Here is a 24,214-nt window from a genome sequence, read left to right on the forward strand (position 1 = left end):
GATCATTTGTGGTGGCCAGGTCGCTTCTGAAAAAGAGCGATACAGCTCAGTGGGCCTTACCTGGTGAAATGCCAAGTTGTTGAGTTGTATTAACATCCCTTTGCCAATTCACTGCTGGATGAAGAACTCTCCACCACGGTATGCTAGTCACGAAGCTCCATAGCTGCGCTATGAACCTAGGGACCCGAGTTCAAATCTCGCTCACGGCCAACACCAGTGACGATAATCTGAACCAGGAAGCAATCCGGGGCCTCTCCATGGTCGACTCAGCCTCAAATGAGTACCTGGTGCGGTGTGTAAAAACATCGCCACTGGGGAGACAAAGGCGGTCGGGCGCGGTGCTGGCCGCCCACCCCCTCGTGTGCCGTGCCGGCCTTCATAGGTGCTCGATGACAGCACTTGCCCCTACAGCATATTTTAAGGCTACGCGGGGGACCTTTGTCTTTGGTGAAGGGCGTGCCCAAGGACAAGTTGAGCTTTATCTTGCCACTGCGAGCCGAGGCCACCAGGCTCATAGTGCAATACGTGAACTACCGTCTGTGCCACCACGTCACCACGCCTTAGAATATCTACAAGTGTGTGTTCACTCACAGACATTTGATGTGATATGAAAGATCTCTTATGTTTTCAGTCGTATCCAATATAATGGCCTGCAATGGCGTTAAACCCTGGAGCATTGAAGTATCGGATGCACATGCACACACTTTCAAATATATACACAAACCGCCGACTTTAGAAATAATGTATTTCAAGTCCCACTTTGTTTGAAATGCATAAAACAGTACACGTGTTTCATGAAACTTGATATTTTTAAAAAATATATAAATAACTTACATGTTTTAATTACAATGTGGTAACGAAATTTAGTTGTGTTTATAAATATTGCCTTAAATACACATAAAATAAATACTAAAATGTTTACACATGACAACACATCGTTTCTCTGGAAAAAAAGTGCCTGTAAAGTTATCTGATGTTGGTAATTCTCACAAGTACAAATACGCATGAGAATAAACCATTAACTTATTAATTCTGGTCCAGCATCAGAAGAAGCTGCATACAACTAAATACAACGGAGATATTTAAAAAAAATGTCATGAGGCCGTAATATCCTACCATATGTTTCAAGAATAAAAAAAACAACTTTTTACCGAAAGTATTAGTTGTATTGCCTCCACGATGAACAATAAATGCCCATTCAAAAATCAAACATTTATACCGTATTGTACTTATATTATTATTAGAAACGAGACATGGGGCATTGTTGGCAGTCCATCAAATTGAAGTGTTAAAATTTGTTCCATTTCAGAGAAGTCAGCTGGCATAGCTTTCTAAATACTACCCCAGAGAGCCATGGTCGTGACCAATTATAGAGGTTTCGAGTGAACTGAAATGTGTGATGTTCAAACAGCAGTTGCCCCGCACAACTACGCACTTTGTGGGTGACACATTCCTCGTATTCCACAGTAGAGTATATACAAGAGACGTGTATTGTTGTTGTATCATTTGAATGCATCAATCATTACTTTTGTGATGGATGGATTCTTCTTTTTCAGTAACAAGTGTATTGGTTAAAGCAACTTTTACAGAATGCATCTGTAAGCCCAGCCCGCTGAAAGGAATGCAATTGCTCTCGACTTCAGCTTTTTATTCAAAGGCCTTGTCTCAAGGTTTTTTGCCACAGTGATGGTCTCTGGCAAGACTGGTCTCAAGCGTGGCATGGGTCACCTTGCCACGCATTCTGCTGAACACTATCAATCGTAGATTAGATTTTCTGTATCGTAACAAAAAAACTCGTGTACATTTTATTATTGCTTCTTTTCCAAGTGCTTTCTTTTTGTTTTTACTTATTAAAATACTGTTAAAATGTATTTCTCATTGCGCTGACAGATAAACAAAAATGCCTCTAAGTGGGTTATTTTGTTAGTTGTCAACCATATTATTTTCATTGAAGCGTTTAAACTCCAAAAGATGTGCTGCTGCTGCTGTGCAAACTTCCCCCCACCCCGATGTCTCATTTTCCTGCACTCAACCACTGATACGACTCGCTCCACACGAAACACACACTCCCACGTGTCACGTCTGTGTCCACAACACGTTTGAAAACCACAACACGAGTCAACTTCCCACCGACGACGACGACGACGCAGTTTTATATTTTGGTTCCTTCGATTCCAATGTGTTCAGGGATGACGAAAAGCAGAAACCTTTCACCAGTTGCAGGGACGTTGAGCTTCTTTCGCACCGTAAGTAGCCAACCACACTTACACATCTCTCCAATCAATTCCAGGCTTCAAGGTTGTCGTAAAAGATTACGTTCTTCAATACACATGGTCCTGTCCAAAAATCCCCGAGGGCGCACCTCATTTGCTGATACATACACGTAACTTTTTACAAGGCTTTTCTGTAATCGTGTCTGTGGCCACCGTGATGGGCTGTAAACAAGAGTACTCTGGAGTCCGCCGGCCTGCAGCAGTGCCGCGACTGGGGAAGGATCCAAGTGGCCTCATCTTCTCTGAGCTCCGGCGTCAATTAAGAATTCCCACTGGCGGCGGCCTGGGGGAGGCCTTCATCCAGCAGTGGATTAACCAAGATGATGATGATGATGCTGACGATGTGTTGCAGATGCTGTTGAGCCAAACGCTTTCAGAAGCTCCGTGTTGAGCATCCATCACCTCCGTGGCTTCTCACACCTGGGAGAGAGAGGGCGCAATGAAGGTTAGGCCCTGTCGCGGAGAGACGTGAGCTTTAATTTGTTTGTGATTGAATTGTGAATAAAGTGACTTGTTCACAAACGAAATAGCTTGAAAGCACTATAATGCACACTTTCATTGGAGCAACTTCCATATGATTAACTACAGTATATTATACTCTTTGGGTCTTTTGGTAAAGTCACGTAAATAGAAAAATAATAGATCACGACGTTCCGATCGCAACACAGGCAATCGTCTTCAGGTGAGAGAGCTATATTAATAACCATACCGGCATGGACATGATCTTCCTATTAGTGTAGGTAATAAACCAGTGTAGATAATAATCTCAAAGTGAATTCATGTATATGCGTTGTGTTTGGTTGAAAAGAGGCTACGTGGCGTTGAGCAGTGTTAATAAACTGTCAGCAACAATGGCCAATGAACGAGAAGAGTGCCAGGTAGCGCCAACAAACCATCTGGGGACTTCACAAAGAAAAATAACTAGTTTTGTCTCTGCAGCAATGTAGGAATGCATTTTGCTACATATATGAGAAAAAGTTTTGCGCCAATCTGAGCCTTACATGGACCTCGCTGGCAAGGATGAAAAGTCACGGGGAGAAAACCCGTAAAGTAATGTTGCCACCATGCCAAGGTGCGCTGGGAGGTGGAGTCCTGGGAGAGTGATTAGTGCTATTTGAGTGTAACGATGACGAATGTTCATTTATGATACTACTCCTGTTGTTGTGTTGTGTTTTTTTTATATCACAGTTGCTGAGCGCAGACTTTTTTAAGCTAAGCTAAGCATTGCAAGCAGAGCTTAGCTAAGCTAAGTTTGCAAAAGAATACCATTATATTGCCCGAATCATTTAAACAAGAGCTTCGACGTGAATTGAGGCCTTCATCCAGCAGTGGATTAACCATGGCTAATGATGATTATGATGCTGACGATGCATTGCAGATGCAGGGGTCGGGGGCTCGGTATTGTTGAATCGACTGTGGCATTCCATTCACACGAATGTAAAGATTTTAACATGGGAATTGCCAGGAGACTAACATTGTTTCCCTAGGAATCGCCTGGCTCTGGCGATAATGCAGAACTTGGTAAGGAGATGCTGCTCACAAAAACTGCTCTGCGCCCCACGCAGACACTCACTTGCAGGTGTGTTTATTGAGCTGGAGCTTGTGTTTGCACACCGTGCGGCAGCTGCACCTGCAGGTGTCGGGGTCCTGTTGTAACCGCGGTCCCGAGCAGGGCCTGCACCTACAGAGCACGGAGCAGACGGACGGCAAAAAGACGTGAGCTCAAACGCTCGAAAATAATCCCTCGCACGGGGGGGGGGGGGTCACGGTTCACAAATAATCATCATCATCATCATCATCGTCGTCGTCTTCACAGCTGCTGTCATCAGCCACTTTCACACTGACTGCACTTAATTAAAATGAAGTGAAACTCGAAAACCAGCCATGATTTATCCACTGCTAGATGACGGCTTTCCCCCCCCAGCGGTGTGGTCCGTGACATATTCTGGACGCTGCCGCGGTTCTAATAGTCGGCACACCGGGCTAGCGGCCCAGACATCGTCGGTTCCATCTCCCCTAGCGCAGCTGTTGAAGCGACGGTCAAAGTTTTTGAGATCCCCCGACCACCGCCTCCGTCAGCCAGCGGTGTAAATGGGCACAGCCGCAGTTAGTCGATCGGCAGGTGACGTGTGGTGGGATGAAGTGTGGGTACGCCCACCTATTACAAGACTTCTGACCGTTGCGGAAGATTAGGCCAAATATTATCCAGAGGGGCTCCTCTCGAGCTCTCTGTAGTGGAGGCTCTTCTGCCAGCAGTGGCAGTGACTAAGCAATTGCAGGGTTGCACCTTTAACTTTTTACTCAAGTTTATTGCCTTCGTTAGCTTACGTTCAATCTTTAGTTAATGTGTATGTGTACCTATTATAGTGCCTAGCACTAGCATGGCCTGGGGGCTTTTGAGTCATGGAAACGAAATCAGTTTTGTAAGTGGCACTGTGGCCAGCATTGAGTATTAATACATGTCGGAGAGAGTGTGCATGGCGATCCATTCATAGATGCCCCACTAAAATACCAGTGGTAATATTAGAGAAAAAAACAAGATTTACTTTCAAAGCCTTGACATCTCCCCCACAAAATCGCAATAATTCACCCATGAAATCCTTTATCAATGCACCCTCTACAATATCCAATCATCGCTTTCACAATATTCAACCATCTGTCCATAAGAAAGAGGGTAAGAGGGTGATTCGCAATCAGTAGGGCCGCAGTGAATCGGTCACCGTGAATACTAATTTATCTCGTCTGAGAAGCGCAATGGCCGTGAGGAAGCGGGCACGCCGTGCTGTGTCTAGCGCAGAGCCGGCGGTGACGACTACTCACCCGCACTTGCAGCTGTCGTGTTGGGTGAAGGACATCTGCTCTTTGCCTCCGCTGTGGAACACGTTCAATTTGAAGACCTGCAAAAGGCAAGAAACACACAGAGGGCACGGCCGCTTGTCACCACGAAGCGAGGACAACGCATTGTTGCTGCCACAGCCATGAACACAGCACGGGTCTTTGCATTCTTCATATGAGGCAACTCTACTGAGCTGCGTTTAGCTCATTTGCAACTCTCATTCACATTTGGTAGTCCTTTGCTTATTTTATTGTACGGGCAGTCTTTGACTGAACACATTTCGTAACACTGATCGTATGTGCATTTAAATATAGTAGATTATTCTGTTCCGACTTACGAACCGTTGGAATTCCGAACGAGTCTCAGGAGCGGAACCAGTTTGTTTTAAGCGATTGGTTTTACCATTTTGGTGACCCACGTCACTCTTGCAAATGAGGTTCTCACTACATCGCGAGTTCTCGCCGGGTTGAACAAAGTAGGCTTGGAGCCTGCCCTGCCACGGAGCGTCCAAAGATCAAATGCCGTCACGGTCAAATCCATGAACGCCACCAAACCTCGCTGGTGCATCATGGTCTACCTTCTGCGCAGTCGACGCGCGACCTCAAAGATCTTCTCGAAGAGTTTTTCCCATCGTCTGCTCTTGGATCTTGCCCCTTGGCTGCCAAACTCGTGGAGCCCATTCCAGTGAGCCAAAAAGTTTGAGCTTAGGTGCGAAAATATTTTAAGATTAGTTTGTTTAGACGGATGTAAGGTCATGATTTTTATTAGGCTCGTTTAAACCTCACGTGATGGGCGCAAGGGACATTTTCCGCTATTAATAGGCTGGGGTGAAACATTGGCACAGTGGTTAGCGTGCTGCTGCGCGAAGAACCCAGTGACCCCAAATTGACGACCAGCCATGCCCACCATCAGTGGCGAGTTACAGCCGAACCAGGCCTGAGCTCCCCCCCACCACTGACCAGCGGGGTGAAGTATCGTCAGACAATTACCACGACTGACATGCCATTGGGAGGCTTTCATGCAGCAGTGGATTGACGTAGGGCTTGCATTGAAAGTAGTATTATTATTCGTACCATTACGCGCATATTGCTCAGATGTAATGCTTAACAGGTTTATATGGCATGGTTATGCCAATGCAGGTCAAAGATCACGGTCATGCGAAATACAATATACTGTTACCAGACCAGGAGGTTTACCTCGAGTAATTATAACCGTAGAGGTGATTTATTTACATAAAACGCACTTCAAGGAGCAATATTTTCACTCCAGTAGAGCAGATGGAGTATTTAGGAAATAGCGAGCTGGACATAAGGGTACCCCCTTGGGAGCACGGCCGTGGCGTGTGCTTCTATGCAAAGTAGCGTGCGCATATCAGAATTCCCCTTTGCATCTCCCCACCGGCGTTGACGTGACGACGCGCTGCTCAGGTCCGGGGTGCGCTCACAATTCACCTTCTACTGTGCCCGTGGTATAATGTCAATAAAAACAATTCGCTTCGCGTAGAAGATTACAATCGTCGTGCTTGTGGAGATGCCGCGGCGCCGCAACGCGGTCTGCCGGACTCCGCCGTGTGTGCGAGCGCGTGAGCCCATGCTACTTTGGAATTTCAAACACTGGGACCAGGACCAATATTTGCTTGTCTGGGCCATAAATAGCTCTCGTGTGCCACCGGGAACCTTCCACTCGTGGGCAAAGTTCAAGGTTGGCGGCGAGGGTGTGGGAATGCACGTGTCACACGTCTCGAGCCTCCGGCCTGGCGGCCAATCGCGCTGCACCATCCCGGCGACTCCGTCGTCGTTGCTCTCCAGGAAATGGACTCATCGGTCAAGTGGCTCGACGGCAGAGTGGGCGAGGAAGGGTGGCGAGATCGAATCCTGGATATACAAAGGTGGCCGTGCGTTTGTGGAGATGTCTATCGTTTGTGATGGCCAGGTCGCTGCTGACAAAGAGCGATGTAGCTCAGTGGGTCTTACCCTGGCGACAATGAAACTAGTTTAGTTTAAATAGCTGAGAGCGGCGAGCGGGAAGAGAGCTCGCGTCCGCCGGGTTTGTAGCGCGGCGCCAAGCGCCGGCGAGGCTCACCTCGAGTGTGACGTTGGACTTGGCCGTGGGAAGGCACTCGAGCGTCTCGTCATTGCAGCAGCCGGAGCAGCGCATGATGGCGACGCAGGACGGGTGGTAGCGGATGTCCGTGTCCCCCGGGTACTCCGTGGAGATGCTCACGAGCGTCTCGCGGGGCATGCACGCGCTCCGCTCCATCACCCGCTCCAGCGGCACCACTGCTTTCCACGCCACGGGGCACGCACGCGAACGTTAGTGTGTGCGTCAGAACGCGTGCGTGCGTGTTGCGTGCGTGCGGTCGCGCGTGGGTGCTCGTGCTCAAACGTGGTCAGCAGTCCAAGTGTGTCTGTGTGTAACGCAGCAATTGGGCCGAGCCCTGCTCTGTTGGTGGCCCAGACCTCCATGATCTTACGGTAGCGATCTGTTTATCAAGGGGGGCTCGTGTGACAAACCCCAGAGAGATGATGGTTGCTGATGGTAATGATGATGGGTAATGGCTACTGATGATGGCTCCAGCTCTCATGAGGAAAGCCACTGCCGGCGTGACCCCGCTGAGTGTGCCTCACACCAGGTGCTGCTCATGTTATTGACCCTGGGAGGGACGATGGGGGCCCCGAGTCAACTCACGACTTCACAGGCGCCCCCTGCTCGACTGCACTGAATAGATTGAACCTGTATGAGATGACCGGGCATATACCGACCTCCACCGTTGTGGTTCACAGCCCCCAATTGGCTCAATAACCTTCTACAACTCTCTGGTTAAGCTTGAAAGAAGACTATTGTGCAAATTCCTGTGAATTTACAACACAATTGACATTCTTTAGGAGTTCAGCCTACCAACTTACACACGGGTTGAGCACGTGACATTGAGGTCAAAGGTACACTGCACGTCCCTGACCCTCTGCGTTACCCCTAAAGAAAATGTTGACACATGCCAATATAGTGAATGAGCATTATATATATTTTTACACCACACCGTCATCATCGCTAACCTGCTTCTGTTGCTGTTCGTCGTTTGTTTTAGATGTGCATGTGTTCGTTTGTATGCGACATTGCTTCGCGCAAAAAATGTATTTTGCCAGGTTTTAAAAATTACAAAACGATATTCAATTCGCCCAACCGGGGGCGCTTAGGACACGTTGAGGCACACCCAACCCTCCTTAAAAGTGCGTTTCGAATGTTTACAATTCCAATATCCACGGTTAATTTAACATTAAAAGTAGATTTTTCCACTTGAAGCTACTGCTGTTCGTCTCGGCGATTACGGTCACCCTGGTGCCCAAACAGGCCGGCGCCGTTTGGCATCTTACAGGCTGCGGGCAACTCCGATGAACGGCGACGTTCAAAAGTTCCGGCCTCCCCCGCCTTCACCTGTCGGCACCGACCAGCGTGGCGAGGTTTGGTCAAACGACTAACTCCCCTCCCGTGTGGGAGGCGAGGCATTTCATCTTGCGGTGAATAGGCAGAGGGGACTGTATCACAACACGGCGCGTAATGTGGAGAGATTTACCTTCTACTGAACGGCGAGATGCGAGGCTCTTGGCCTGAAAAATACAGAGAGAGAAAAAAGGGATCACTTAAACCACCTCCAATCACAAAACGACTGCCCTGCATTTCATTTCCCCATCTGCAGCATATCGCACACAGGCGAAATCGCAGCACTTTAAACACCTCCCCCCCACACAATTGTATTCACGCAGCAAATCGACAAAGGCTTGCAAAATGCTCTGCATGGCAACGAGTGGCGTAGCTATCGAGAGCACGCAGACGGTGCGACTGCCCTGGGTCACACGGCTAGCGGGGGCCCAGCCACCGGGCTACCAAGAGCCTGAGGTGCTAGGTGGGTGGGGGGAGAATTAGACATGGCCCCCCCTTCTACCCCCCTCATCCCCCCTACCCCCCCTCCCATTTCATTCATTTCTTGCACCACCACCAGGACCCATGCCAACCACGCTATGCCACTGACGGCAACCGCAACAGACTTCTTGTCGAACCCAAATCCTGAAATGTTTGGCAGTGGTTTACAAAAGAAAAATGTATTTTGAATTGGGAAAGCGGTTGATTACCTAAAAGCTAAACAAAATGGCATAAAAAATATAAAGAAAGCACAGTTAAAACCAACATTGATCTCAGCTCAAATGAGCCCGGGGCAATGTGAAACGCTCTGCCGCGATGCGCTGTATTCTGCCCGTTAATCGAGAGCCATTATCTCAGCGTGGTCTCTCACCCTGGCCGACTCCCGATCTATGCGTGAATGGCAGAGAAGGCAACGGGGAAATGGCCGGGCTGTGAAGAAGGGGGCTGTGTTCAGGCACGGCACGGCGCAGGAGACGCGGCGTGGTCGGGCTGGGGGTCGAGCGGCGTGCGAGAGAGTGGCGGCAAGCGGTTGGCCTGCAGGGGTTTGGTAAATTTCCACAGCTCGCGGAGGCCAACGCAGGTGATTACAGGGTGCTCGCTATTGTGTCTGGCGAAAATAAAGACCGCGTGGGGCGTTATTTGATTACGCCCGCTTTGTCTACACACCGGCTCTGGGAATGAAATTCAGAGGAAGGAGAAGAAATACCCAAGCAGAAGTCTTTTCAGCCACCTTCCACATTTACAACTCGGTCAGCGCGATGTTCTGAACTCGGTGACAACGACATCCTCCCCAATCTGTCAAAATGTCACAGTTGCGGTCACCAATGCTGGCAGCCGCGACAGCGCACTCGCCACGCTGAACCGTCTCGTCCCTCGCCCCCCCGCCGTGGTTGGGCTTGCCCAGGTCACGTCACCGTTGCAACCCCCCCCCACCCGCAACCCGGCCCCTCTGGCACGCGACGCATTGTTCAGCATCTCTCGCGTCACCGCGCACGTTTGCGCACTTGTGATGCCGCGCGGCTCCGCGGGCGTGCGTTCGCGTCGTACCGAGTCCCCCGTTCGGCAGGATGTCCTGCGCTTTCGGATCCTCAAGAAGGGCCCGGTGCGTGGAACAAAACGTCGGACCTCATGCCGAACGTTGCGTGGTGCCACCCAAAAACGCGTTGGAGACCTGTCGTGCGATGTATTATTATTATAATAAAAGACGCTTCTCATGAATTAAGCGAAAGTGTCTCCTGGCGAACCGAGCAAAGGGGTGACGCTCATTTCCGTTAGTGGCCCCGAGCCAGCGGTGGGAATTCCAAGTTCCCCCTGTGGGTGCACATTGCATCTAACATGACGATTCGGAGAAAGCCTCTGTCTACCAAAGCGAGTTCCCGGACATAAACGTGTGGGTCCTCCCACCTCGTCCGAGACATCTTGGCCAGCGTGGAGCAGGAGGCAAGGTCCCCCGTAGAGGGGGCACCCTACAGTCTCCTCGAGGTCCTGCTGGTCCTGCTGAGCGAGAGATGTCAGGGCTGTACCTTTATCTTTTACTCGCAAAGCATTTCCCAACACACCAGGTGTGGCTGAGCACCCCGCAGTGGAAAAATCAATACCAGGTGTGGCTGAACACCGCTCATGGAAAAATCTTTTTTTAAATCGAGATTGAAAATCCATTTCTTTCGAGCTGCTGTTTGTGTTGAGTGTGTTGCCTTTACCCCGCACCCCCGATTAGCGCCGTTGGCTACTATGTACGGTGCGAAAGAAGTTCTACATACGTGCACACAATACTTTCCCAAGCAGTTCCTGCCACTCCCAGCGGTGAAAAAAAAAACACACACACAAAGCTGCTCGCAGCAATTACACTGTCTGTAGACTTTGATTGTCATAGGGTGATTGTGCTTGCACAGGTCAGTACAGCAAGTAGGCTAATGATGGGTTAAACGTTTAGATCTTGAGATATATCTTTACAATTAAAGTTGTAAAAAAAGTGTTTAATCGATCAGCACTTAGAAGTTGTATTGCCGTGAACTTTGCAACACAGAGTCGCTAATAACACACGGGCCGTACAGCCCAATGCCGACTCATAGCTAGCCACCTATAAGGCTTGGGGGCAATTCCCTGGTTATTAAATGTTATCTATCTCTTAAATTACATTTAAAAAAAACGATATAACTGCATTGGCAGCAGTGCACACGATAAAAACACACAAAGTCTTCGAAACAATATATTCACATAAAGTATCTGGCAACATTTCAGGTAATGGCCCTCATTCATAGCAGAGCAAAGACAAAGATCCCCCTATAGCCTTTAACAGACTGTTGGGGCAAGTGCTGTCAGCGAGTAGCTATGCAGGCCGGCACGGCACACGAGTGGGTGGGTGGTCAGCACCATGCCCGGCCGCCTTTGTCTCCCGAGAATCGATATTTAACACACCGCACCAGGTACTGGTTTGAGGCTGAGCCACTCACACCAGAGCGATAAATGCGTCTCCTGTGGCCGATTTACGATGATCGCCGCCTGGCGGAGAGCACGCGAACTGCACGGCAGTCCCCGCATTGAGCGCGGTAAGAGCGGGTGAGGAGGAGGAGGCACCGCACGCCACGTCGTGCGGTGCTCAGCGGCTACGTTCCTCCCGGCACGTAGCCCCCGGGCACACCTCACACCATCGTAAAACCCTCAACAGCGCTGTATAAAGTTCCTTTTGAGCAGATAACAACTTACTACTTTTATATACGCATATACGCAATGATACATGATGGATGTCTGGGTTTAAGTCAAATGCCAACGTGTGTCCTATCAAATCAATCAATTGAGAAAGCTCTGTTCAGAGCCTGAACAGACTGTTGGGGCAAGTTCTGTTAGCGAGCGCCTATGAAGGCCGGCACGGTGGGTGGCCAGCACCACGCCCATCCGCATTTGTCTCCCCAGTGGCGATGTTTACACACCGCACCAGGTACTCATTTGAAGCCGAGTCGACCTAGGGGAGGCTCAGGACCGGTGCAGATAATCGTCACTCGTATTGGTAGCCGTGAGCGGGAATCGAACTTGGGAGGCCGGGTTCGTCGGGCAGTGCGCTAACCACTGCACCACCACTCCCCATTATGTATATGTGTGTGTGTGGAAAAATACACATTGGTTACTATGTGGATTGTCCAGTGATGGTATATCGATTGAGGTAACATGCGTATTCTGTTTAAAAAGAAAAAAAAACGATAGACGTTTCGGTATGATGGGCCCTTTCCAGGGTACGTAATTTTAGGACACGTAATTGTGGGATCGTGACACCGCAGGACCGTGAGAGATTGGCAGGGACGGGATTGGGGAGACCTTCATCCAGCAGTGGATTGGTCATGGCTGCGGCTTCTGCTGCCCGTGAAGTGTGCGATATTACTGGGAGCCTAATGGAACCTTCACTCAACCCACCGTTGAATTGGAAGTTGACATTGATTTAAATAGCACGTGATAACGCGTGATAAGAAGCAATAAAACACTAAATTATTAATTTATTTGACAAACGCCGGCATGAATCCACGCCAATGAAGGGCTCACACGCAACCTAATTAATTACAGGATCTCGGTTTTTTTCACTGTGGGAGTCCTGAGAGACCTAATTTTTTTTATCGACCTAGCTTCAGCAAATATATTTTTTGTCGTCACTTTGTTCAATATCCCGTGGTTGCTGTGAGAATTGAAAAAAACTCGGTCTAATCTTGGAAACTGGGTTATGACGGTGGAGAATATGAATGTCATGTGAGCCCAGACGAGATATTTCACTTGTTGGTACCACCTGAAGCTGGCATTCATTGTGGCGGTTCCAATTCCTCGATGTGGACATCAACAATGAATTAACGTAAGGACCCTTCAAAGCGAGTGGGATTATCAAGTAATTCGCTCTTATCAGCCGTGTAAATAAATGGATGCTTATAAAGATGTTGTCGATACCTTAGGTGGCACTGATTTCTGCTTTGGCCTGTGGACTATGGATGGCAGAGCAACCGACTAAACCAGCTCCAGTTCAGCACAGCACACTCCGTCCCAGAGATGCAGCTGGGAGTCTCATCTAACCATCGTCTCTGTGCTACTCAACAAATTCACCGGCAGTGGGATTCGCCAGCCAACCTTCAGTGGGTTATACTCCAAAGGAGACGAATTACTCGGTTCGCCGATTATGCCACGCGTACGAGGGGACACCCACCGAGGATGACGGGGAGGAGATGGTGTTGGTGGAGCGATGAAGAGATGATGATGATGGAGAGATGATGATGATGATGATGGAGCGATGATGATGATGATGATGGAGAGATGATGATGATGATGATGATGGAGCGATGATGATGATGGAGAGATGATGATGATGATGATGGAGCGATGATGATGATGATGGAGCGATGAAATCGGTTGATGTGCAGGTGTCGGATGGATTGTTGCATCGCAAGATCGTAAGATGCGGCGGCGGCTTGGGGAGGCCTTCATCCAGCAGTGGATTGATCATGGGTGCCGATGACGATGACCGATTAAGGGGGACCGTATCTATAGTTCCAGGTGTGTGCTTAGCACGGGGCTTAGAGTAATGCAGCGCTCAAAGCTGCCTCTGCCTCAAACGTGTGAAAGCAGTCAACCTCCTGACCACAGTTTTTGGGTGACCCAAATTGGGAAATGCCAAAACTGTATTTGGATGTTTCTAGTTACAACAAATGGCTCTGCCACAAGTGCCACATTTCAGTTCCCTGGCCCCGTCGACATCATTCACTCACGCACTCACCAAGTCACGATCTCCCACCGATACCGTGCTACAGAATAACGACGTGGGGCCCACCATTCCAGCAGCGAAACAGATTTGACTCTACGTCTGCTCTTGTCTTTAGCGAGTCGGATCGCTTAGCCTCCAATGGAAACTCTCAAAAGTGAACGGCTTAACAATCACCGAGTGCTATTGTACAACGTGGTCCATTTATACATACCCGACCGGTTTCTCATTACTCTATTTTGAACACGGAGTTCAATTAGGTTAATATGAAAGCGGTTGGCTCCATATCTTACAGTGTTGCAAATTTGAATTCGCGTATTCCTGTATTGTGATTGGTTGGAGACACGTAGAGGCTTAGCGACATTTAGGTTACTTTAGTGGGGTATGTATACGATACAGTATACGGTATATAAATTGATCACCCTGGTTTTAGACGCTGTTTACATCGCATATTGTACAAGAGCAGACGAACCGAATTTCTTTCTGCGTCCATCATTTAGCCCCATGCAGAGGCTTTCCACACGACGCACACTATCCAGCAGCACGTGTTTCAGCGAGCCAACTCCGCACCGGCTTCGACCTCCTGGGTCTCATCAGCACGAGCCGGTCTTGTTAAACGAATGCCGCTGGCAGCAGCCCCGCTGGGGGCCTCTCCTCCTCCTCCTCACCTGCAACACCGGCGTCACGTACACGACGAGGAAGAGCACGAACCGCGTCGCCTGCATGTTCCCTTCCGACAGCACGTGTCCCTCCGGGTGGTGATGATGGTGGTGGTGGTGATGGTGTTGTTGCTGCTGCTGTTGTTGCTGTTGCTGCTGCTGGTAGCTGTGATTATGATGACCCTCCAAGGATAACATTGATTACCGCGGTTATAATCCTGCGTGCTCCCAGCAGCGATCTTCACAAATTAAAAGTCTTCTGTATTTGTGAATCTCCTGTCGTTACTTCTTTGAAGCTGCCCGGTCTTCGGAGCCTACTTGGTTTTCTTCCTCTTCTATCGTACGATTACTTGTCTTACCGACCCAAAAATGTAACCTTCTTTCGAACTTCGCCAAGCTATCGGCTGGATGAGCGTGCGACGATTTCGCCGGCAGCACAGCCGAACTGACAGCATCCACAACCAAGATGCCACGCAAAGGCAATTCAAGCTGTCACTTTGTAATTAACTCACAGTGCTCGTTTGGAACAATGCTGCTATCCACTATCTCTAAATGGCAGCTGTGGTGCGCGCACACAGACACACACTCACACACAGATAGAGAGCGGCAGAGACAGGGGACTGCGCTTGCCTGCTCGCGGCTCCTGTCGCAGTGATGCGCTGTACGCGAATGTGCATTCTCGCTTCTGCTCTTAAAGCCTCCGCCGAGGGAGGAGGAGGAGGGGGAGGGCCAGGGGAGGAGCCATCGCCCGGTGAGGGTGGTGGGGGTGGACCGCTGACGATGAACTGAGCCTCGTCCCGGGACTCGCTTAGGTCTACTCAGCCTCAAATGAGTTGCTGTACCGGGTGCGGTGTGTAAACGTCGCCACTGGGGGGAGACGAAGGCGGCCGGGCGTGGTTGCTGGTTTTACCCAACCCCCGCCTCGTGTGCTGCTCGCTGACAGCCCTTGCCCCCAGCAGGCTGTAAAGGCTACGCGGGGGATCTTTGTCTTTGGAGCGACGCCAGCTGCAGCACGCGTGGTGGGATATTGGCTGGCTCATGGGTCGCCAACCCGCGCCTCTCGAGGGACCGCCTCGTGCAGTCGGATTCCTGGAGGACCCCCGCCGCCTTCGCGCGTGCCACTGCGGCTCTTGACGCGTGGAGGGTTTCCTTTTTTATTTTTACAGAATTCGAACAAAAAAAATCTCTCCGCTCGCTCATTAATTCGAACCTGCCAGCAGCTTCGCACGAGAGGGGCCTTCTTGCACGGGACGCGTGTGTTGTCACCACAATACATCCGTTTAGTGTTTCTGTAACTTAATTTGTAGTTGTACTATGATGAAGTGAAACAATAAAACATGTCTGGCCGAGCCGACTTACGCTTCAGGGCAAGAGTTATTCGACCTTCGTCGACCTTTGTGCACTTTAATTTCCCGTTTTCCGCGTGGCCGCAGTTTTGTCTTCGCTCCGCGACAAAGCTCTTATGCACTGGATTCGTGTTGTGACATCGGTGACCCGGATCACTCTTGCAGGCTGAGACTTCTTGTCCTGGTCTACCCGAGTTCCCACCTGGTTAAACAAACGAGAACGTTGACGATGAAACGTGGACACTTGGCGCGCGAATCCTCCAGCTGATGCCCTGAGAGACCCATGGCACGGGAGCTCCTGCGCCACGTCGAGCCGGTGGGCCGGTGAAGAGGCGAGACGTCGCGGCGTCAGAGCAAACAAAACGACTCCCCACGCACCGCGTGAGACGACGAGACGTCCGATGCTGTCTTCATCTCCGGATTAAACGACGCTCTGGAAAGTAAGACGCACGGTAAAAATACGCCCTGTGTCAATACAGCGATACAATTCTGGCCACACACACGCACAGTTAGCGGATTGTAAGAGGCACCTCTAACTTTTGCTTTAAAATGCGTTGGTGGGGGTTTCTTTTAACATTAACAGAGAATACGGCAACACCGGTCATTCTTGGAGGTGAGAATGCTATCGATAATGTTCACATGATAGAGATCACTGCTGTGATTATATTTACCAGAAGAAACCCCACACAAACGCGGGCACGTGTAAACTGAGATTAACCGACTGAAAACAACGTAGTACTGTATGAAACATCTTAATATAGAGGACCTCAGAGCCTGGGCAAACGTTTGGCGCCAGGTCCCCGCCTGGCTGCTTTTCAACTTGTCCCTGGTTCCTCGGTGATTGTGCGATGCAAATGAATATGAATCTCTATACAATAGTGAATAAAAACACAAACGAAAACAAACGTTATAAATTACAAAGTTCTGCGAAAGTATTTTCAAGAACTCGCTTGCTGTACTGCCATCTCCTGGATAATCAGCAGTCAAGCAGGTCTGGGAGTTTCACAAATCTTTATATTATCCACCAGCCCCAGCCTCCTCCGAGCCTCATCCGAGCCGTGTGACAGGCGTGCCACGCCACTCCCAGATTGATTCATGTCCTGTTTGGATGGTGGCAGCGGTCGTGATTACTATGTATGATGGTTATTGCGATTATAATGAACAAAAACAATCTTGCAACTATGCGTTTCAGTGTGAAGACATCACAGCGGATGATAATACTACGCGTTTCATTGTTGATATGATTTATTATTGAGATGTTTGTTTTATGAAATCTATTTTTTCTGGTTGAGAGACAAGGAGAGGAACACGTGACTTCGAGAACACACGCAGGCAGGTAAATGGCTTTGGCAGGGCACGTCTGGGCAAGTTGGGGCTCTGGTTAAGAAACCCGACAGAGTGGCAGCTATGAGAAATGGAACGCGTCCCAGACGCAGTCCGCCGATGAGGTGGAGCCATGAGATCAGCTGGTGGGCAGGTGGATTGTGACATCGTGCTTGCCAACATTGCCCCAACAGTCTTTCAAGGCTATACGGGGGATCTGTGTTTTTGTTACATGGTCGCATCGTGGTGACGGCATTATAACAACAGTAGATTGTCTACGGCTGCTGCTGATAATGACTTGTCATCGCCACGATTTGCCATCGTTATCTATGCGGTTGTGCGTGCGATACAGGGAATTCATACGAGCATTTGCAGCCTGACCCCATTCCCACTGCCCTTCCACGCAGACCCGTATAAATAAAGCAGAGTGCACCAAAAGGCACGTGGTGCACGTGGTGCATGTGGTGGACGTGATGGACGTGGTGGACGTGGTGGCTCTGCCCGTCTCGTGCTTCCCAGCCGAGTTCTCAGGTGACGGCCACGTGCGCGGTCACCCGACCCGCCCTTGCAGCAGCAGCAGCGGCAGCAGCGGCAGCAGCAGCGGCAGCAGCGGCAGCGGCAGTCACCCAAGTGCGCCCGCGTCGCCTCCCACACTCGGCTGACGTGGATCTCTGCACGATTTCATCACTACGCTGATGTCACGTGCAACAATTAACACGCTCGCTACAGGCCCATTCATAATAATACAGGATTATTGCTGCTGTTGCTGGAGCTAATGTGCTGCTACTGCTGCCGCTGATGATGACACGGTGGCTGTTAATTCTAATGCGAGGCGATGATGGTGATTGTGGGAATGGTGGTGGTTGTACTACTGATGCAGCAGCTGCTGCTGAATATGAGCCAATGCAACTTGATACCACCGAAAACTAACATTTCAGAAAAATATATACCGTACATGTAATTGATTAAGTAATTAATGAAGGAAGACTTACATGAAGATATAAATATACGAGGCTTAATGTCACATGAAATAGTTTCTGTAGTTCAGCCCCGGACAGCTCCGGTTGATAATTTAGCCCAGATAATATGATAGCCCCGTTTGCCCATAAAAAAACACAAATTCATGAGTAAAAAAACCTCGTAATTTATGACCACGAGGAATAAACAACGTTCTTCATGCATTCACTCTATTGCTTGCAGTGCTAGATTTGGTTAACTTTCCACAATGAAGTTTATTACACTGCATGGATTCATCAATCAAAGTAAATTCTAACACTCACCACACATGCTCGAGAACAAATGGATGATTGTAGATGTTATTATATAATGGATGTTTTTTTATATAATGGATGTTATTATATAATGGATGATTGTAAATGTTATTACATTGCTTCATTTATTTATCCAGGAGAGCCACACTGAGTTTTAGAACACTTTTTTTGCAGGAGGGTCCTGCATTTGTTTTTCATTTTAAGTTGTGTGTGTATATAAGTGCGAGGAAACCGGAACACATGGAGAAAACTGACGCGTGCAAGGGGACAACGCTCTATCCCCTAGTACAGATGGAAACCGATGGCGATTAGTCCTCTTGGTGTATCGCCTTCTCCTGGCGAGCTAGGGGGCTGGCACCTCGACACCCACCGGAAGGGAGTTTCACGACACGTCCCTGATCCACCAACCCTGGCCGCTGCCCCCACAGCGCCGCCAGCGTGACGCCTTCCGTCACGAGAATCCGCTTCGATCATCACGGTGGACGAACTATACATCGATTACACTGGTCAACACACTTTCTCTGGCATAAGGTATTCCAACGGTTGTAAGGTAATTTTGGGGTGCTGATTCCAAATCTGGTATCAGTTTTTGTCTATCACATCAGGTTTTTGAGATATCAAATATTGCATTTTCAATAAAAACTGCAAAAATATTAAATAGATGTTGATATCTACATAAAATTATATTATAAACACACTATCCTAAAAATACAGCACCATATTTTAACATTAAAGCAGTTACTGACTCGCAACAACTTGCAATCATAAGTGACAGAGTTAATTTCGAGTAAAATCAATGAAAATGGGGTATGCCGATAGCATAAAATGAGATGTGATAGAGCAAATCTGAGATCAGATTTGGAATCAGCACCCTGAAATTAGTCTAAAACAGCTGCAAAAGTCCAGGCCAGAAAAAAAAGGTTTTTTTTGTTGACCAGTGTTATTTAACATAATCACGACTCACCCGTGACAATGTAATGACGATGGGGCATATCAATTATGACTGTTACGTAGGTGGAGAGTGGGCAGAGAAGCACCTTGGTCCCGTCACCGTGACGCGTGATGTAATATTGCGAGGCTATTGGGACGCGCGCCCGCCCGCCCGCGTCTTGTTGACATTAGTCGGTGGTGCTGCTGCGGTGACTGTACAAGTAGCAAACCCACCGCATTCGTCATTGCCACTGCCCTTCATTCTCTCTGTTCTATGAAGGGCCATTGCCCGAAACGTCGCCTATTATATTTATTTAAGACCACTGTTATTGACGAATGTGTTAAGTCAAATGTACTGTATCGGGTTTATATATATACATTCATATAGCTGTTTCATTTGGCAAAGTTTGGACAGATCGACACACAAGGTAAAACATCCGTAGTCATATCTTAACTTAAAGGTTTCGTGACTGCAGGAATTCATATTCTTTGGGTCTGCAGTCGCGAAAGCTTCGAGTCAATATTTAAGCACCTCGACCGGGAGTGGGCTTCCACGCCTATTTACGTAGTCATGTTTAATAATAATACAAAAAAACGTGGGGGGAAAACCCAACAGAGAGACAGAGATCCCCCATATAGCCTTTGACAGACAGTCGGGGCAAGTGCTGTTCGCGAGCACCTATTAAGGCCGGCACTGTGGCGCACTTGGGAGTGGGTGGCCAGCACCACGCCCAGCCGTCTTTGTCTCCCTCGTTGCGACATTTTCACATCACACCAAGTACTCATCTAAGGCTGAGTCGACGTAGGGGAGGCTCAGGACCGGTTCAGATCATCGTCACCGGTGTTGTTGGCGTGTCGTAGCGCAGCGCGCTAACCACTGCTCCACCGCTCTCCATGGCACACCCCACACTCACACACATCACGAGCTGATTCAGTTTCGCAACGACCACGTGGCAAGGGAATAGTCTGCGACTCCTACTTTCTACTCCAACATAAATGTAACAACTTTGCTTTTGCTGCGTGATGCCGGTAATTTTCTAGAGTTTGGCAAATGCAGAAAATGAATTTCGCTCTGCGTGTGCGATGCCTGTTCCACGCAAGCCTCGAGCAATCCTTGCATCATCATCATCACCACCACCAACCCTTCAAGATCCAGCGGTTTGTGACGCATGCCTGTCCTCAGCCCCACCCACACGACCCTGACACGCCGAACATTAATATTCTATACACACAGCATGTATTTACAAGAGAGCGTGCATTGAATGGGGGTTTGTCTTCAAGTCGGAGCCCTGATTGAAAAAAGCTTCACATTTTTGGACCCCATCCCCTGCGTTTGGAAATGTCTCGATCTGCCACTCTTCGTCTGTTGTGTTAGAATTCAACACGAACGCGGCACGGACCACGAGGGGAGGCCACGGAAACTCCACGGACTCCGTGGCCCTGGCCCCAACCAGGTGGGGCCCGCCAACAGGAGCGGGGATTTCCATGAGAGGAAGGGAAGACGAGCGAAGACGAAGCAGCAGCAGCGGCGGCACGAGTCAGGGGGTCGAAGGGACCGCGAGGGGGAGGGGGGGACGCGAGGGGGGGTCGATGCGCCCCTCTGATTGGTCCGCGCCGCGCTCGGCCCCTTGCACGCGACACTCTCCTCCCCGCAGGCGGCCTCCGCATCGCGCGCGCTCCTGCGGCCGTCTGGAACGCTCTCTTCGGTCCGATATTAGTAAGCCGCCGGAGCTATGCACTTTTAAACAATCTCGGTTGAAAAATAATTTGTTTAGAACTGCTTTTTGTGTTTAATTTTGGCCTTCCCCCGTACCTTCAATTAGTCCGGTTGGGTACGTAAAATCCAGGACTCAAAGGGTTATTATATATTGTAACAAATCGCAAAAGGTTATTTCATTTGTTTTAACGAACGTTAATTAACATGAATGCATGATGCATGAATTCCCTTTTTAAATTAATTTAGATCTGTTTCATATAGACGACAACTGCCTTCTTCAGCATACATACACACTAATTGTGTTCGTCCATCTTTCGTCAATTTTCTATCAATTTTTAAATGCCATCCCAAAATAGAGAGGATTTTATGACAATAATGAAAATAAATTAAACATTAACGATTGCACCTGTTATGCTTCATGATAGTTGGCTACGCTTGGTGTTAAAGACACTCTTCCCATCATCATCATCAGCAGCAGCAGCCGTGACCAATCCACTGCTGGATGAAGGAAGGCCTCCCGCAAGGCGTCATTATCTCTCACGACCCTGCCGTGTCCAACTCGACCGTGCACCGAGCACGGACACCGATTGCACTCCTTCTTGCTGTGTAACTCCTGTAATGTAAAATATTAATACAAAGATCCCCCCTATCTCCTTGACAAGCTCTTGAAGCACGTGCTGAGAGCGCGTAGCACCTCCGCAACAGCACACACGGGGTTGTGTGGCAAGCACCACCCCCCACCGCATTTGTCTCTCTCATGGCGATGTGTACACATTTGAGGCTGAGTAGACCTAGGGGAGGCCCAGGGCCGGTTCAGATAATCGTCACTGCTGTTGGCGGCCGTGAGCGGGAATCGAACTCAGGTGAACGGGTTCATAGCACAGCGCGCTAACCACTACACCACCGCTCCCCACGTGTATGTTTTTATGTTAAACTTCTTTCGTAACGTACGTAGCCAACACGCGTTGTATGTGTTTACGTGCAATTGGGCATTCATGTGGTTGATATGGTGCATGCACCTTACCACCGCTCATGACGCAGTTCATAGGTCAAGACGTAGGCAGAGTGTTGTTCCTAATGGAATGCGTCCCGTCAGCGAGGGTGTGTCTGTATAAGTTGTGTGTGTGTGTCTGTGTAGGGGTGTTACGGAGGGGCTGTATACATAGGATCACACGGGAAACAAACACAGTGGGCGGGGCTTCGTGAGTGCACGGGGAGGTGCTCTCAACGACGTCCGCACCAGGCAGCCCGGGGCCCCACCCCTCAGCGGGGGTTGAGTGTCAGAGGGCTCGGGGCAGAATGTTAAAGCTAAACCAGTGAAGACCGAAGATCGTCTAGCTAGAGCCCTGGACTCCCCTGGGACGCCGCCCTTGTCAGGGCCGTGCAGGACCGAGCCAGCGGCGTGGTCCCGAGAACCAGAGCTAGTGCTCTGGGACTCCGGGTACCGTAGCCCGACTTACCAGTGTCGGGCCAGACAGCCTCCCCTAGCCCGTTAGTGGAGGACTAGGAGGTAGGTCAGAGATAGCTAGCAGTGTATTCCCAGCTAGCCGGGTGAGGGGGCCGATACCCCCACCAGTGTTGTATGTCCGCGGTTGTGACAACTGTTGCGGAATAAATACGTGTGCCTCAACCCCGGCGTCCAAGAGTCTTCAACGATATTACATCTGTATAAGTTGTGTGTGTGAATAAGTTGTGTGTGTAAATAAGTTGTGTGTGTGTGTATAAGTTGTGTGTGTGTGTATAAGTGTGTGTGTGTGTATAAGTTGTGTGTGTGTGTATAAGTTGTGTGTGTGTGTATAAGTTGTGTGTGTGTGTCTAAGTTGTGTGTGTGTGTATAAGTTGTGTGTGTGTGTGTGTGTATAAGTTGTGTGTGTGTGTATAAGTTGTGTGTGTGAATAAGTTGTGTGTGTATAAGTTGTGTGTGTGTGTATAAGTTGTGTGTGTGTATATAAGTTGTGTGTGTGTGTATTAGTTGTGTGTGTGTATAAGTTGTGTGTGTGTGTGTATAAGTTGTGTGTGTGTATAAGTTGTGTGTGTGTGTATAAGTTGTGTGTGTGTGTATAAGTTGTGTGTGTGTATAAGTTGTGTGATGTAGTAAGGTGGGAGAGAGTAAGGTGATGTAGTAAGGGGGGAGAGAGTAAGGTGATGTAGTAAGGTGGGAGAGAGTAAGGTGATGTAGTAAGGGGGGAGAGAGTAAGGTGATGTAGTAAGGGGGGAGAGAGTAAGGTGATGTAGTAAGGGGGGAGAGAGTAAGGTGATGTAGTAAGGGGGGAGAGAGTAAGGTGATGTAGTAAGGTGGGAGAGAGTAAGGGGGGAGATAGTAAGGGGGAGATAGTAAGAGGGGTGATGTAGTAAGGTGGGATAGTTAGGAGTAGGATAGTAAGAGGTAAGATGGTAAAAGTGGTGATGTAGTAAGGGGTGACATCGTAAGCGGCGACTTTCCTACATTTGGGGGCCCGTAGGCACAACACACCTGAGTCTCGCCAGCATCACGCGGCACCGGTGGTGGTCGTGACTCATTCACACACATCATGTCGCCTTCCACGGCCCAACTTCCGCTGCCCTGTCGGTTACGTTGGCATGTTGACCCCCTGTAACCTCAATCTGCACCCCACACACGCACGCGCGTGTAACATTGTAAGTGGGAATATTAGCGAGTGGGCGAATGTCGCGACTCTGATTTACAAGAATCGCCGTTCACCCCACAAGTCCACGGCACCGCGAGAGGCTGAGCGCAGCGCGCCGATGGCATGACTCAGTGGCACCGGCCGATTGCCCGGGTCGGGCATCGAGCCCAGCGTGGCTGTCGAGCGTGTGACATGTATTTTAGTTTAACCTGCTGAAAACTCACACAAACCAGGATATCCATATGTAGCTACTACATATGTTGTAGCTACTTGTGCTACTGAGATAATCCGGCACTGGGTGGGGGCATTTCATCTTCATTGCAGCGGGCTCCGTGCCAACCACACCACGGAATCGGAGATTAATTTAATCCGTAGCTGACTGGGGCTCACCACTGGAAATTACCCCCCTCACCACCCACATCCGATGTCGGGGTGGTGGCGCTATGGGTCCGGGGCTAAATGATTCGATGGGACGCTATGAATCCGTGACGCGAGCCATTGTCTCACGGCTCTCACAACAACAACAACAGCCGCCATTCGCCACTAAGTGGCGGTGACGTCGCCACGACGCTTGTGCCAGGC

At 49.4% G+C, this 24,214-nt stretch overlaps 1 protein-coding gene across 7 annotated transcripts in view; it reads right to left on the reverse strand.

Moving 5' to 3' along the window:
• Positions 1–737: 737 nt before the first annotated feature.
• The window catches only part of LOC144943107 (snake venom vascular endothelial growth factor toxin HF-like), a 328,067-nt gene continuing 304,590 nt past the window's right edge, over positions 738–24,214 (reverse strand). Inside the window, exons 2-8 of one of the 7 annotated variants that reach the window (XM_078870283.1) lie at positions 14,428–14,657; positions 10,432–10,524; positions 8,681–8,714; positions 7,192–7,391; positions 5,094–5,170; positions 3,847–3,954; positions 738–2,693 (exon numbers count right to left, since the gene is read on the reverse strand). In XM_078870283.1, the coding sequence (XP_078726409.1) occupies positions 2,672–2,693; positions 3,847–3,954; positions 5,094–5,170; positions 7,192–7,391; positions 8,681–8,714; positions 10,432–10,524; positions 14,428–14,616 (723 nt within the window). In that variant the 5' untranslated portion in view covers positions 14,617–14,657 and the 3' untranslated portion in view covers positions 738–2,671. Of the gene's footprint in view, positions 2,694–3,846; positions 3,955–5,093; positions 5,171–7,191; positions 7,392–8,680; positions 8,715–9,733; positions 9,893–10,431; positions 10,525–14,427; positions 15,072–24,214 lie in introns of those variants that run through there. The other 6 variants (XM_078870286.1, XM_078870285.1, XM_078870288.1 and 3 more) reach the window with 6 other exon arrangements.

Source organism: Lampetra fluviatilis, chromosome 30, assembly GCF_964198595.1.
Source record: "Lampetra fluviatilis chromosome 30, kcLamFluv1.1, whole genome shotgun sequence".
NCBI classification, from domain to species: Eukaryota; Metazoa; Chordata; class Hyperoartia; order Petromyzontiformes; family Petromyzontidae; genus Lampetra; species Lampetra fluviatilis.